The following is a 17,038-nucleotide window of genomic DNA, read 5'->3' as shown; positions in this document are numbered from 1 at the left end:
TGTCCTTTTATTCTTGTGTTATCAGAGAGGAAGAACAGAAGTTTCCGAATTACCTTTTCTAGACCATTCATTATTTTATATACGTTTATCATGTCCTCTCTTATTTGCTTCCTTTTTAAGATAAATAATCCCAGTCTTTTCAATCTGCCTTCATATCAGAGTTTTTCCAGAGTCATTCTCATCACTCTTCTTCTGAACCGTCTTCTAGTTCTGCAGTATCCTTTTTGAAATGGGATGAGCAGTAGTTCAGACAGTATTCCAAATGAGGTTGCACCATTGATTTATATAAAGGCATCATAATATACTATAATATCAGTCACTATCCTATATCTTATACATCCAACATCTTGTTATCTTTTTTGCCATTCCCTGCCAATGGGAGCTGAGGGAAGTGGTGGCCAGGCCCGCATTGCTTCCCGCAGCTCCCATTGGAACAGTGAACACTGGGAGCTGCAGGTGGCCATGCAAATGTAAACAAATGGCCTGGCGGCCTACCAGTAGCTTGCCCTGAAGGGCCACATGCACCCGCAGGCTGCAGGTTGCCCACCACTGTAAGAGAGTTAATAAAATCTCTTTTTGAAACTTTCTCCTTATCTTGAGGATTTGGTTTGGTCTTGATCTTCTCAGTTATAACTTTGTTTTCATCTTGGAAAGTGCCATAGGAAAGACAAAGGTTCAGAGAAGTGTGAAACGTTATTTTACAGATCAATACTTTTGAGAGGCGACGTGGTTTAATAGTATGAGCATGGGGTTGAAAGTAAGGAACTTCTCAATTCTAGTCTTTTCGCCCATTGACTCATGGTGTGTCCTTGAGCAAGTGACTTAATCTCTCTGTTTCTTGATCTGTAAAATAGAGGTAAAAAGGTATTTTGAGGCTTAATTTGTGAATGTTGGTACAGCACTTTGAAAATATGAAGTGTTATTAAAATACTAATAATTGTTCATGAATCTAAGCTATATCATAAAGCATGCCATTAGCCACGCCAGCCTGAGCATTGCAGCTTTTGGTATCTCAATTTTTCAACTACCCATGAAATGTACAATGGCCTAGTAAGGTAACTCCCTGGTAGAGTTTTCTGTGAATAGAGCATGTTTAAAATATTACAGAAAGAAAGTTGGTAACATTAACAGTGGTCTGTGAAAAACAGAAGATTTTATCTATACTACAATATCACAAAGATAACAAATATGGAGGGTTAATATCTAAAACAATAGATAGTATCAAACTTATTAGGAAATCATGATGTCAGTAGTTTGTTTTGTTACCTTTTTTGGTGTAGAATAATTTTGCATAACATGTATGCTTCACACAGTAGTGTATAGTTGACCTTGTCGAAGTTAGATCGGAGTGATTTTTCTGTTTATTTACATGTCAAGGTCCAAATTGAGTCCTCTGAAAAGGATTTAGGGGGATCATTATAGATTAGCAACTGAACCTGAGCTTGCAGTGTGATGCTGTAGCAAAATGAGGTGACACAGTTCTTTGTCATAAGGACATTGTATTCCAGCAGCTGTCTCACCAGAGTCCAGTTCTGGTTTCCATATATTATAAAAGAACAAGATCATTTATGATCTGAAAAACATGCCTTTCAATGAGAGACTAAAGGAGTTTAATCTTTTCAGTTTATTGAAGAGAAGGTTGGTTAGGTCTGTAACTACCAGCACAGAGAGAAGTTAACTGAACCGAGAGGGCTCTTTAATCTGTCAGGTAAAGGTTGTACTGGATTCAATGGGTAGAAGTCAGCAAAGATCAAACTGGAAATAAGATATTAATTATTCTTACAGTTAAAAACATATAATTGCAATGGATCACAAAGGGAAGTGATAAATTCTCCTTTACATGGAATCTTTAAATCAAGATTGACTATATTTCTTAAATGCATGCTACAGGTTGTTAGGTTGATGCAGAAATCACTGGATAAAATCTATGTTCTCAAGGTAGTCAGACTGGTTTTCAAAATTTTATAAATCTTTGGAGATGCTAATATTTTACTGGTTTCAGAGTAGCAGCCATGTTAATCTGTATCCACAAAAAGAACAAGAGTACTTGTGGCACCTTAGAGACTAACAAATTTATTTAAGCATAACCTTTCGTGGGCTACAGCCCACTTCATCGGATGCATAGAATGGAACATATAGTAAGAAGATGTATATACACATACAGAGAACATGAAAAGGTGGAAGTTGCCATACCAATTCTAAGAGGCTAATTAATTAAGATGAGCTATTATCAGCAGGAGAAAAAGAACTTTTGTAGTGATAATCAAGATGGCCCATTCCAGACAGTTGACAAGAAGGTGTGAGGATACTTAACATGGGGAAATAGATTCATTTTTTAATTAATTAGCTTCTTAAGGGTTAATCTTTTACTGCAACCTCATTGAAAGGAACCAGTCAGCATAGCTTTGGATAATCTGAGCCTAATTTTCAAAGATCGAGCATATAGAAATAGCCATGCATATAGAAATGTATGTAGTTACTGTGAATCCTCAAATGGTTTAGTAAAAGAAATTTAGACAAACACATGGTGATTGTTTATAAGAAGTGCATAAATGTATGCCTGACTTTTGAAAAAATAGCTCATTGTTATACTGATAATACATTGGGGATAGTACCACTGGAAAAACAATCAAAGCTGTAGAAGGCATTTTTTGAAAAGCTAGAGGGATTATCAGTCAAAGGAGTATGTTAAATTTAAACACAAAAAGGTATTCTCCACAGATTGTTTTTTCTTGACATCTTTATAGCTTCTAGCTGAATATGAGAACAGTAATGATGTCTCTGATGTTAACTAATGATGTTAACCTGAATTGTTTCCCCCTTTTCTAGGGAAATTATTTTATGAAAAAATGTACCCTTTAGAAGTTAAAATAAAAAAAACTCTTTGTGAAAAATAAAAGCCCACAAAGATGTGTATATGTCATTAGACCTACATGATGTGTATGTATGTAACTTACAGATTTTGAAAACTAGATTGCTTGAACTGAAATAAAAATACCTGCTAGTTTTTATTATCCTGCCATGGCACTTAGACCACACACCTATAGTTAGTTCAAATAAGTTTGAAAGCAATTGGTTGCTTTCTGTAAAACAATTATAATACTCTCACAGGAGAATGAGGATATGTTTAATTTGTTCCAAATAAAAATATATCTACATTTTCTTTCATTTTCTACTATATGTATGACTCATTTACCTAACAAATAGTATTTTCTTTGAGGATGTTTTTCTTGTTTAAAACTTTTTTTATGCACTAGGATCCTCTCCTTTTATTTGTGTTAGGCAGGACTAGATAAAAAGTAGATTCGTTATAGCTGGTGCTTGCTCATACCTGCCTCTGAATGAGAAATACAGATGTGTCTTAATTACAACAACAGATTTGTATTTTTTCTAGCTCTTTTCTGAATTACAAGGGAGACATTGTTGTCCAGTGTTTAGAACACTGGACTGGGACTCAGAGATGTAGGTTCTGTTCCTTGCTCTGTGATTGGTCTGCTTGATGCCTTTGGGCAAGTGACTTCATTCTATGACTCAGTTTTCCCATCTGTAAAAATGGAGCTAATGGTACTGAACTTTGTAAGGCATTAAGATATACTGAGAAAAGCACTGTATAAGAACTAGGTGGTGATGGTGATATTATTTATTATTATTCATTATTTTTATTATCTTCATTATCGTCAACAACATATACAATGTAATTCTGAAATTCAGCGTTTTATTTGGGAAATTTGCCAAAGTTTCATCAAGTTCATATAAGCTGAAACTTGAACTCACAACTCTAGGGAATGGGATGGATAAAACTGGATTAATTTCATTCAACCCAGATTACAGTTTGACTTGCTCTGTGAAAGGAAGGCTTGTGAATAAATCTGTATGATTTCCAGCACAAAAATGTCAAGTTGAAGTTAAAATTGAAAGCATATATCAAGGCTGCAATTGCTTTTAGTACAATTTACCTATGAAAAATGTAAAAAATAAAAAAATGAAACCCCTCTAATATTTGAAACCCAGGACATAGAGTAAAGTTTGCACTTTTCTAATAGGGCACCTGAGCTACCTTAACTTTGCCTGTGTGGAGATGCTAGTCTATCATCTTCGCTTTTCTGTACGTAGAGTATTATTTGGGGTGTGCACCGCTGAACATTGATTGCGTGTCTCTGATGTTAAGTGACCTTAATAATCTGTGTTCTTTTGATGTAAGCATTATAATTTCAGCCTGTGAAGTTTGTATATGAAGGACTGACTGCTGCATGGAGTTGTAGAGATTGATGCTGCGAGGTGCTGAGCACTTATATGAGTTAGAGTCCTTGGCCCTTTTCTAGGTCTGTCCTAGCAAAGGAATGGTGAAGGAATGGTGAATGATTCCCTTCAGCATGCTATTTGTGTAATTGAGAAGTGGTAACATTTTTCTAAGTATTGTGTATAACCATTGACAAGAGCCACATTGAGACAAGGATTTCTAGATTTTGTGGTCACAGAGAATTACACTCTTTGTTAATTATGGATAAGGTAATATCTGGTTTTGTTATTTTCAGGACAGAGTTTTAAGGTGCCTTGTTTGAGAAGTGCGGTTCCTTGATCTCTAACATTTGAATGAAAATAAAGAAGCCATCCAAAATGATCTTGGAAAATGTTATGGAGTTTGGGATACAATCCAAACAAGTCAGGGATTTTGTCAGCTCTTACCCTGTACCCCTGGGTGCCTCACAATGCTTTGCCACTGTAGCTCCCAGTCTGGGATGCTCACAGTCAGCAACAAGCATGCGGGTCACACCCTGAGTGTCTGTGTACTATGCAACCAGGCCTGGTTCACCAACTCTGACCTCAACAGCATGTCTGCAGCCCACAGCCCCATGCTGGCTTCCACCAGCCTTGTTTCAGTTAGAAAGCTGACCCCAACACACTCCCAGTCCCAAATTTTCCCCCAAACCATGTGCTCTTCAATATCTAGCTCTCTTCTGGACAGTTCAGAGAAATAATCAGATTCTTTTAAAGAGAGAAAAGAACGTCACAACTTATTAACTTTATGGGGATAAATATACCATGTACATTTTTAGGGCAAACCACCAATCCTGAACCGCAGAATTAAGATTTAAAACAGCCAACAAATTCAGTTTGTCTCTTCACCCATCTTTTTGCCTATCCACTTCTATCACTCATTCTGGTCAGATTCAGTGTCATTACTTTAGTTTCTTGTTTTGCAATTGTCACATAGTTCCCTACAGAGTTCTGTTGGACCTTAGCTTGCTTCCAAACTTGCTTTTCATTTCCACATGCTGCTGCTACACTGGCAGTAATGCCGCTTGCCTTATCTTCCTTGCCAACATGTCTCTTGATTAAGGCTACATTTTAGTTACAGGTATTTTTAGTAAAAGTCATGGGCAGTAAACAAAAATTCATGGCCTGTGACCTGTCCATGACTTCTGCTATATGCTCCTGACTAAATCTTGGGGGGGCTGCCTGGGGATGGATGGCAGTGTGTGAGCCACAGGCCATGGCACATGGTCTGGGATCCCTGCTGGTGCTGGGAGTTGACGGGGCCTGTACCAGCAGGCTCCCTACCTGGCTTTGCTCCTCCCAAGAAGTGGCATTCCCCTCACCCAGCTCCTAGGTGGAGGCATGGCCAGGCAGCTCTGTGCGCTGCCTCTGCCCAGAGCGGTGGCTTCACAGGAGCCATGGCCAGTGGGAGCTGCGGGGGCAGTGCCTACAGGCAGAGGCAGCACGCAGAGCTGCTTGGCCATGCCTCTGCCTAGGAGCTGAGCAAGGGAGACGTCACCGCTTCTGGGAAGCCCCCCAGGTAAGTACCGCCCTGAGCTCACCTCACCCCATCCCATCCCCTAACCCCCTGCCCCCTCCAACACCCAAACTCTGCTGCTGCTGGGGGGAGCGGGAGGGGCCAAGGCTGCCCCAGCAGCAGCTGGTGCGACTGGTGCAGAGGCTGTCTGAGCTGCCCCTGAGCCAGCACTCCGGCCGTTGCAGAAGTCATGGAGATTCTATGACCTCTGTGAAAAAACCCGCAGCCTTACTCATGATTGAATCGAGGGGTTTCCATGCGTATCTAATCCTTGTTGCTATTTAACATTCATATTGTGATACTGCTGTGCTAGACGTTGTACAAACATATAGCAAATGACAGTCCCTGCCCCAAAGTGCTGACAGTCTGAAAGACATCTTGCTATCCCTGCTGAGATTGCCAGCAATTGTGATATTTTCCGAAATGTGGGCACTTGTCTACTAAGAATGAACTGAGGTCATAAACACTAGGTTGTTTAACTTTGAGAAAATGTGAAAACACATTGAAACATCCCTTTGGCTTATATTTAACTTGAATTCTAAACATAGTTGTTAGCCATTTCCATCTGTAAACTCTTTTAAAAGGGTAATTATAGCTAAAGCACCAGTGACAAATTATAGTTTAAGATTGCCCAGGGGGTTTCCATTATAACCTGTTTTCAGTCACTCATAGAGTTCTGAAATCTTCATCTATTGGGCTGAAATTTTCCAGACCTGGTCCCTGCCAGAGTGTGTTGTTTTTTGTTTTTTTTTAAAGAAAGATAGGATAAAAAAACCTGAAAGCTGTTTTGAATATGAAAAGTGTGTGTCTGTGTGTGTGTAAAATTTTTCCAGTTTTATACGTATTATATAAAAAGTTGTGGTATATATATCTTGTGACTAATTTTAATAACTCTAGCACCTAAGCAGTTGAGTTAAAAGCTGAAATTTATCAGAGAGAAAACCCTCCTTGAAGACAAATGCCTTTGAATACAGTGGAAAAAATAATTATGATTTGATCGCTTTATGTGCATTTAAAAATTGCATTTAACAGGCACAATAGTTTATTGGTGTAAAAATGTGATATTTTTAACACTGATCCATGAGAGAGGTAGGTTGCACTGTGCATGCATGTATACATGGCTAATTTGGCTGTATATTTAAAAAAAATAGATCCATCCAGTTAAAGTTTACACAGTATAGGCCTGGTCAAAACTCATAGAAGTCAATGGAAAGACTCCCATTAACTTAAGTGGGCAGTGGATCAGGACATGTATGAACCAGTTGTCTATACCAATAGTTTAAAAACTCTTTTTCTGAGGACCCAGTTGGAGAAAATTGTTGATGCCCGCGACCCAACAGAGCTGGGGATGAGGGGCTCGGGGTTGGGTCAGAGGGTTGGGGTGCGGGGCTGTGTGGTGGGGCCGGGAATGAGGAGTTCAGGGTATGGGAGGGGTAGATTTTGCAGCGATGGGATCAGAGAATATGTGAAGCTCTATCCAACAGCATTCCTAGTATTTTTCTCAGACCTTGTCTAAATTAGAAAAATTGCACTGGTGTAATGAAATTAATTTAAATTCTCTCTCGTTACACCGCTGGAAACCTCTAATGTAAACACACTTAAATCAGTTTAAAATCTTAAATATATCAATTAAACTTAAGTTGTATTTGTGTAATAAAAATAAAGCCTTAGCCTTTTTCATTTTCAGTCTGCTGCTTTCCATGTTCCCTATTGGAGGACAACTTAATGGCTAGCGTCAAATATTTTCCCAGTCACGCTGATGACTGAATCTTTAAATTTTAAGATCACAGTCAGTGCTCCGGTTTGCACAGAATATTCTATTATATTTGAAATTAAAGAAAGATAATTTGATTTACTTTTTAATATGATCTTTTAAAAAAAATAGAGTATGATTAAATGCAATGTAGTGATTATACATTGAGTGTCTCTGTAGTTGCAGTAGAAAAAATAAAATGGATAGCCCAAATTTCAGTAGGCTTCTTAGACTGGAAAGAATTTTAAAAGGAAATATATGTGGAGTGATCTGATGCAGATTGCATTTTTTTTTCTAAAAGAGATTAGCTACTATTTAATCCCAAATCAAGGGACAGAGAAAAAGGATGGTTTTGAAATTAAGGATTTGGACTGAGATTCAGGAGATCTGGTTCTAGTTCTCAGCTCTGCCAAGGGCTTACTCTGGGACCTGTGGCAAGTCACTGAGATTTTCAGAAGTGCCCTGCACCCACAATCAGGGTCAGATTTTCAAGAGAGCTCATCTTTTAGGCATCAAAATAAGTAGTAATTTTTTCCAAATAAGCCCAGCATGTTGAGTGCTGAGCTGTTTTGAAACTCTGGACATAAGTGGAAGCTGTTGAGTTCAGAGCACTTGTAAAAAATCTGGCTCCAGATATCAGGCCTGAGCACATGAAAACCTACCTCTTAATCTCTCGGTGCCTCAGTTCTCCCATCTGTAAAATGGAGGTAATAGTTCCCTATATTGTGGGGTGTTTTGAGAGTAAATTCATAATATTTTTAAGATGCTCCAATACTTTGGTGATGAGGATGATATGAATTGAAATACCCAGTCTAAACCATTCATAAACATAGTGAGAACGTAATATTGTTTTAACAACTACAGGTACTGGGAAGCTGTTCACAAATGGGATGAAGCACTTCAGTTAACTCCAGAAGATGCTACACTTTATGAGATGAAATCACAGGTAACTCATGAAAATTCTTTGTCAATTTAGAAATCCAAAGTTATATGGTAGTCTTAAACAGAATATGCCTAAAACCCTGCCACCACTTGTGTATGTAAAAGGAGACCGCAACTGGACATGGGCCACTGATTTTAAGAAATATTGCTTGTTATAGGCTCAGAGATAGATCCCTCTCTCCTCTTTCAGCATAGCAGGGAATCTTCTAGAGGTTAGAGTATTTTTACTCTTGCCAAGCGTGCCATGATAACGTCTCTGTCCAGGTATGAATTTGGCCAATGTCTAAATGTAAATTTTAAATTGAGACAGGGCTGTTTTGGCGGGTTAAGGCTCCAGCAACCACCAACACTGCACTGAAACCTTGATATGTAATGTCCCTTTTCTGTCCAAGCGGCTGGTCAAATTTTGGGGCCATGGCAACTTCCCAGTTAGAAGTAGAAATTGATGGAGTCTGGTATTCTCTTTGACGCAGCCTTGTTTATTTACAAGGAATGTACAAAGCCCTGCGTCTCCAAATATCATAGGGACTAAGAACAAAAGGAGCAGTTTCCTAGTTTATAGCTCGAGACCATTTTAGCCAACAGACCCAAAGCTCTCTAATTTTTCCCAATGTTACGCTGTGCTCACATGCTACTTCTTGGCTTTCTTGTTTTGTTGCTTCTGCCTCTTGCTTTGTTATTGTCTCTTCTTAGTTTCTGTGTGTTCAGTCACACCCGCACCTGTACACACACCTAGTTGCAATACCAAGTGGCCCTCTGCCCCAAACACACATGGTGCTGGTTTCTGGCAGACTGTATTAGTCCATGTTTTAGGTGTGACTCATTCACTATCTCATACAACTACCTTAAATAAAGGACGTATTCACACACCAGTTTGAACTAGGTTGTAACTCAGCCCATAATAAAGTTTCACCCAGTTAGTAACAATATCAGCTGTATGGACTAAGAAAACTGCTGACCTCACAGCGACTTACTTTTTGTATGGCTTCAGTGGCAAAGTTACTGGACACCGTTAGTTTATGCATGTCCATGTGCTTGTGTCCCCTTCTTGCCTAAGTAGAAAAATAAGATTTTCCATCTTTTTGTAACGTACATTGAGTGGATTTTTGAATTGGGAATGAGGAGCCAGTTAGAGGGAAAGAAGACAAGAGATGTGGGTTCAACATTCTATCACCTCGTACTGCTTTTCATTTAAGCTTTTGTTATGCCATTCTCTGTTTTTCATTTAAGATGTTTTAGGTTTTTTTCCCGTTCACATGGTTAATTTGCTTCTTTTTGCTCCTTACCTTTTAAAACAATGTTAACTGTCAAACTGCTTCTAAATGTAGGCATACCACAGTAGAACATACTTGTTGTGATGCCAAATATATCAGATATGTTCTAGTATTTCACTATTTCACAAAATGACTGCAGCCCAGCAGGTGAGGTGGAGGACCTGGAGAAACAATGTTAAATGTTTACTCAAACCAAACCCTAGTACTTGACCAGTTCCCTAGTTTGGCACCAGCAGTACGTTCTCCTCTCTCCACTTAGGCTTTCTCCCTGGCCTTTTTAAAAGATACATATTCCTACTTTCCAATGGTGTGCAGAGAAGAAGGCAATTAACATTCACAATGGCCTGTGTATGCCTGGGGTATGTTTCTGAGGGAGACATTCTTCTTTCTCTCAGGCCAGTTGTATTAATACTTTGAGTACATATTTGCTCTTAGCAGAGGCCTTAGTAAAATTTAGGCACCAGTAACCAAAGGTGAATAGTTCTGGTATTATGTTGGAATTGCTATATTTGTTGACTCTTACTGCCCATTCAGATTTCCAGGAGAAAGTATTTCCCTATTGTGTGGGAGTATATGATGGCCAAAAGCCACCTCTCCCCTGCTCCCATCTCTATGAATCCTCAAATGCAATTTTAGAAATTAAGCATATATAGATCATGTTTTGTCACAGTGCCCTACTGGGATAAGAACCAAAGGACTGGTGATTGGAGAGGGGAGGGCACCAGTGGGTGGAATGAGACAAAGACAGGAGAGAGAACATTGCATGTAAAAGAGGAAGAAAGTCCACGTCAGAAAAGAGAGAGGTTTAAAGAGTAAGAGAATGAACAGTTAAAAGGGGAAAAATACTCTGAAGGAAAATGTGGCTATTGAAAAATATGGAAGAAAAAAAAACAGGCTAGTGGGCAGAAAAGAAAAAGGACAAAAAAACCTATGGTGCTGTAGTAAATTATTAGTTGTTTATTTTATGGAAAATATGCTTTATTCACTGTTAGAATCTGTAATGTTATAAAAAAAAAGTAAATAAAGGCAAAACTAAAGAAAAACAAAAACCTGAACGTTTTCCTAGCATTTGAATGGGGATGTGATGATGATCCCTCTCACCCTCTTTGGATGTTGTCATGTTTTGTTTTTCCTGGGCTAGAGAATGTTTAACTCCTCAAAAATGTGGAAGTTTATTAATAATCAAATGTACAGAGGCCAGTTGTAGTGAAATAACACCAAGATAGCATCCCATTGTGCATAGATACTGAAGGCGCAGTCCTCCTTTAGTTGTGGCTTTATGTTCTTTAGCAGTTTTAAGACACACTCTTTACAGCTTTTGTAATTTTTCTTTATGAATTCCTGTGGGTAACATATCAAATATACTGAATTATTTGGCTCACATCTCTATGCACGTTACAAGTTACATTAGAAAGGCTCTATTGAAACAAAGGAGTAGGCCCCTAGATTAATTAGAAATGGTCCTTTTCTTTCAATGGCGTAGACATTAGGATCCATTAATAGTTTTCTTTTGAAACCACTGAATGTTTCTAATGAAACACACTCATAATTTGTTCTACATTAATGGATCAAAGAAGTGGACATTCATTTTTCCTGTCACATCAGCCTACAGTTCATAGTCAATTATTTTCCTCTTGATTTTATACAACAAATTGCTTCTCTGAAATGCCACTTAACTCTTTGCATTATTCAAAGCCTGTAGGAAGCAAGAAGGGGCACCTACCATACCATCAGATATACTTAGAGCCAGGTTTACAAAGGTATATAGGCACCTAAAAATACAGATAGGCACCTCTGGGGATTTATAAAAGCACCTGAGTGAGTGAGAATCCTAACTCCAATTGACTTTAATAGGAATTAGGTGTCCAACTGGTTTAGGTGCTTTTGTAAATGCCACTAAGTGCCTGTCTGCATCTTTAGGCATCTAAATACCTTTGAAAATGTGCCCCTTAGTTCTTCAAGTAAAGCAAATGGCTTAAGATATGAAAACTGCTTAGGTCTTGTTAGGGACATGAATGCAGGCTGAGCAATTTCTTGAATAAAAGACATCAAGAAGTGGGGTCTCCTCTGTGTCTGGCCATGGCATATCAGCCTCTGACTTTTAGATGTCTTATAGGTTTGAAGCTCTGCCCCCTCTCATTGCTGGAAAAGAGAAGGCATTTTCTGTCTTCTCCTCACGCCCAGAACTTCCTGGGTGCTGAAGAGAAGCACTTCACCACAACTCTATGGATTTCCCTACTCTCTATGTTTAGGTAGGATTACCATACTTCTGGGTTTTCCCGGACATTGCCTCTTTTTTGAGCCTCTGTCCAGGTGGATTTTTCAAATAAGGAAATGTCCCAATTTTTGCAGAGCAGACACCGCAGCTCAGAAAGAGCCTCTATTGATCTGCTTCCTGATTGGGCCTTCCCCTACATCTGAAGCTGATTGGTCCATTTCTCTGCAGCCAGAGCTGCCTGATCTCTCACACCCAGGCCCTGGCTCCCAGCCCTGGGAAGGGGGTCCTACAGGGATTTGCTGACTGATGGCTGTTGCTGCCTCAAGGCTGTGACAGAGAGCAAGACTGTCCCCCCTCTTTAATGAGTACCCCTGCTGCAGGTACCCCCTCGAGTTCCCCTGCTGCTCTCCCCAGTGTCCTCTTTTTGAGAACCTGAAATAAGGTAACCCTGGTTAGATCCTCCTCCTCATCCTCCTCTCTGTGCTGCTGCTCTCAGCTTTTCCAAATAATGGCAGCAGCAGGAAACGAAATGATTTGTGACATTTTCATTGCTGCATAAAAAGTTGTAAATAGCTTCAGAGAAAATGACCAAAGTCTGGTTACTTTAATCTGCTGCTTCTTGGAGCAGTCTGTCTGTCTGAGGATATGGCTACACTACAGATACTACAGTGTCACAGCTGCAGCTGCGCCAGTGTAGCACTTTAGTGTAGACACTTACTATACTGATAGAAGAGTTTTCTGTTGCTGTGGTAAATGTACCCCCTAAAGATGTCATGGCTAGGTCGATGGAAGAATTCTTCTGTCGACTTAAGAAGTGTCTCCAGTGGAAGACAGCATTACACAGAACATGATTTTTTTCACAGCCTTGAGCAAAGTAGCTTGATAAACCTAAGTTTTAGGTGTATACCAGACCCAAAAAATTATAAAGACAATACTGCATCAGTTTATACTGCGTGCAATTTGTGAGGTTATTGTAGCAATTTGTGAGGTTATTGTAGCAAAGTGAAGACTCACTGGCGCAGCACCTCCTGCTGGTCATCTTGGGAATTAGCTCATCTAGCACTCAGAGCGTCCTCCGCTGATCAATGTGTCGCTTGCCTCAGCCCCCCCCATGTCCCTCCCAGTCCTGGGGCCCCTTACTTTGGGGTTCTTCCCCAGCAATACCCCACCACACTCTGGGTCTCCCCTGCTAAGGGAAGCCCCAACCCTCTCACCCGCTTTGCCTCAGTGGCTACTGCCAGTCACCATCTAGACCCCATTCATGGGGCAGACTGCAGTCTGTCATGGCCACTCATCATTTGCAAGGAGGTTGGACCAGCTGCCTCTGCCTATCTCTGGGCTGCTGCCTCTGCAACCCCAGAGCCTGTTTTGGCCTTTTAGCCAGGCCCAGAGCCTGGGGATTTACCAGGCTGGTGCACCGCTTGCCTTTCCCCAGCCCCGTTCCATTCACTGTACCCTGAGCTCCCAGGCAGCCAGTCCTTCTCTCTCCAGAGCAAGAGAGAGACTGCCTCAACCCCTGGCTCACAGCCCTTTTATAGGGCCAGCTGTGGCCTGACTGGGACGTGGCCCCAGCTGTGGCTGCTTCCGCAATCAGGCTAGCCTTTTCTCTCTCTTTTCTGTCTTAAGTGCTTGGACGAGTCACACGTAAAGGAGAAGTGCTGCATATGTAAAAATTTTCAGCCATGAACTCAGAAGGAGTGGGATATCCATCTCCAAGCTTTTCTGTTGGAGTCAGCCCTTCGCCTGGCATCTGAGCCTTCCCACCAAGAATCAGCGAGCACTTTGACATCAGTGTGTAGTGCACCCCTGGCACCGGGCTCCATCTGGTACCGCTCCACATCTCTGGTGCCTAAGAAGGCGGCACAGGTCCACAGCACCAGGCAAAAAGGCCCAAGGGTCCTCAGTCAGGGGAATCTAGTTCAGCCCACCCGGCCACTCCTAAGTCCGCGGACCCCAGTTTGAGAAACGCTACTCTAGGAATTATTTTGGGGAAATTCTGTGGCCTGTGTTATAAAGAGTTTAGACTAGTGTTGTAATTGTGCAGGCCCATCAGCAGGGCTTTTTTTCTATACTAATCTTTATATATTTTATACCACACTCATCACAGTAGTATCAGAGCACCTTTCAATGGTGCATTGAGCAATGTGACTGTACATCTGCCATATGTTGTTTGTTCTGTCATCTCCACAGAAGGGGAAGCATGTCCAGCAGAGTATCTTGTTTTGGTAGTATCACTCTCTTGTTTTTTTAAAATATAAATGTACCTGCTTCTATTTTTTTATATTAGAAGAAGGGTACGGTCAAAGAAATGCATTTTACCCTTGGAGCAGAAAGCATGATGGTTTGTAACATCCTTAGTTTCTGGGGAAGTTCATTCCATAGTCTCAGCCCAACCCTGGACAAAGTTCTATCTCCTGCAAAGACTTTATGCTTATTGTTGAGAGTTCCCTTGTTCAAGAGGAATGCAGTTGTGAACCACCAGCTTTGTCTTGGAGCTTTAGATGATCTTTTAGCTACCCTGGGCTCAGGCCATGGAGCATCTTGAAACTAAGGACCAAGAACTTGAAGTTCATTCTAGATTTATGGGAAGCCAGTGTAGAAAGTGGAGGACAGGTTTGACATGTTCCCAGTGGCCTGTGTTACTGAGGAGATATGCTGTGGCATTCTGTGGTAGTTGGGATTTCCTAAGTGCAAAAAAGATTTCATGCCCAGTTATATTATATGGCTATAGTCCTGCCGAGAGGTAACAAAAGCGTGAGTAACTGAGGCCAGGTCTTCGTCTGGCAGGATGTTTCCTAGTCAAGCAGAGATGGTAGAAAGCATTACTTGCGGATGCTGGTGTGTGAGGAAAGCTCAGCGGCAGTGAGGAACCCCAGAGTACTCATAGACGACAGACTGAATTGACCAATTGTGAATCTTTATCCAGCGGAGACAGCACTGTGGAGGCAAGCTCTTCAAAATACTTTCTTCTGCCCACCAGCATTACCTCTGCCTTGCTCAAGTTCAATTTTAGCCAGCTGTTCTTCATCCAAGAGCTGATCTCATTCAAACACTGGACCATCTTGATAGTACTGGTGTGTCATATGTGGTGATGATGGATAGAGCTGTGTGTCATCTGCATGTTGCTGGGACTTAAGTCTGTGTTGTCTGACAAAGGCATCCACCTGCATGGAATACTTACAGAGCTGGAACCATAGTTTGTATTTAAAAAGATACTGGCAAGATTAATATATGTGTTTGTAAAGTGTCCTTGCCTATCTTTTTAATATCACTGGAGAAGATTGAAAATTGAAAGAATTTTTTAAAATAACATTTAGTTTTCACCATTTATTTTGTTTCCTTCCTTCTTTTCACATTTACTTGGACAGTTGTAACACATCTGTTCAATTTCATTGTGGTGCTCCTAGTTAGGTTTACTTTCTGATCCTCTTGCAATGCATAGTACTGTTGTGATCACATTCAGAACACTGCAGGAGAATGTTCAAATATAAAAATATTTTTAAAAATTGTAAAGAAATTTATCTGTGCGGTTTTCTGAAACCTTTTTAAAAAACAAACCTAAATTTGTTGGCAGCATTCATATAATGCAAACAAATGGCTAGTACAGATGTCATTTACGGTATGACTTGTGTTAACTAACTTCCAGTAAGCATAACTTTGTGTAATTTGATGCCCTTCTGCTTTTAAAGGCACTCATCTGAGCAGTGAAAATCTTGTTTATGCCAAAATTGGAATGTGTAATTCATTCCAAAAATATTACTGTTAATATTTAAACAGTATTTTCATATACTTGGGTAATTTGTTCCAACCCATCATACCAACAGAAATAATAAAGCTGTTATGCAGCTAAATCAGACAATTAATTTAACTGCAGATTTAGAGGAACAATAATGCATTCACTGAGCAAAGGATCAATTTGTCAGAAAAATTGTTGAGGTTTTAGGAAAACATATGCCTATCTCATTGTGCAAGTAACACACTACAGAATGTGATTCCTATTTAGAATTTTTTGGGATTAGATACAAGGATTCTTTAGAATCACTTTCAAATCTTTTCTTTTCAGGCGTTAAAAATAATACCTGTTAGGTATGTTCTCAGGATTGACACAGAAAGAAACCACTTACGTAAATCTTTGCATATCTATAGTCCTCTTAATTAATTAGGTTTGTTGAGGAAATTTTATATTAATATGTAGCAGCTTCCCAATTTACGTAGTCAGCAGCAAAGTAATGTAAGTATACAGATTTCTTTGTTGTTTAATAAACAGTTTAAATAAATATGCTGTCTAAAGACAGTAGGAATCCATAAATATTTATAGAAAGTAACTGAACAGTCATATATCCATATTTTCATTAACATATCTTTTATTTTACTGGACAAATATATTTTAAGACTTTTCGAAGAGACAAAATGAGGTTTAAATGCCCTGATTGTCAGTGAAGGGCATACAGTATGTGCTTACAGAAACCTATCTGGGATGTGTGTAATTGCTTAACTTGGGCTTGATTCAAAGCCCACATAAGTCACTGAGAATCTTTGCATTACTCTGTTACTCATTGGCCCATACAGAATCACATACAGACAGGGCATAGAAAATTTTGTAAGTAAACATATGATGCCCTCCTTTGAAATTACAATGCAAAATGTACAAGGAAAGGTTTAATTTTACAGATTTGAGAGAGCTTGCACCATTGTTTCTGGGCCATCTTTTAATCACTCACATGGCCCACTGGGAAAAAGTTCCAAGTGATGTGGAGAAATCCATGCAAACAACCTTCTTCCAGGATTTTGCAATCATTTTTTTTAGGACCCTTTATATATTAAGTTCATTTTAAATATATTTATCTATCATTAAACTAGGGTCCAATGGAATAATAATAATATTTAGATAGTACTTTATATGTTCAAAGTGTAGTACAAGGATCTTCATGTATTATGCAATTTAAAGTTTAGTGATGTTAGTACAACAACACTGTTGGATTGTTTTATTGCTGCTTTGAATTAGAAATCAGAAAGAACAGACATGGAACAATTTTTTTATGCATTTAGACCCTGAT

The 17,038-nt window shown here is 39.6% G+C and overlaps 1 protein-coding gene across 2 annotated transcripts in view; it reads left to right on the top strand.

Moving 5' to 3' along the window:
- The window catches only part of TTC33 (tetratricopeptide repeat domain 33), a 99,634-nt gene that overhangs the window by 43,962 nt on the left and 38,634 nt on the right, over positions 1 to 17,038 (top strand). For both annotated transcript variants that reach the window (XM_050947124.1, XM_050947123.1), the window contains exon 3: positions 8,412 to 8,493. In XM_050947124.1, coding sequence (XP_050803081.1) covers positions 8,412 to 8,493 — 82 coding nt within the window. The remainder of the gene's footprint in view (positions 1 to 8,411; positions 8,494 to 17,038) is intronic.

This window comes from Gopherus flavomarginatus, chromosome 3, assembly GCF_025201925.1.
Source record: "Gopherus flavomarginatus isolate rGopFla2 chromosome 3, rGopFla2.mat.asm, whole genome shotgun sequence".
NCBI classification, from domain to species: Eukaryota; Metazoa; Chordata; order Testudines; family Testudinidae; genus Gopherus; species Gopherus flavomarginatus.
The sequence above is the reverse complement of the archived record's forward strand: the minus strand, read 5'-3'. Positions and strand labels throughout refer to the sequence as shown.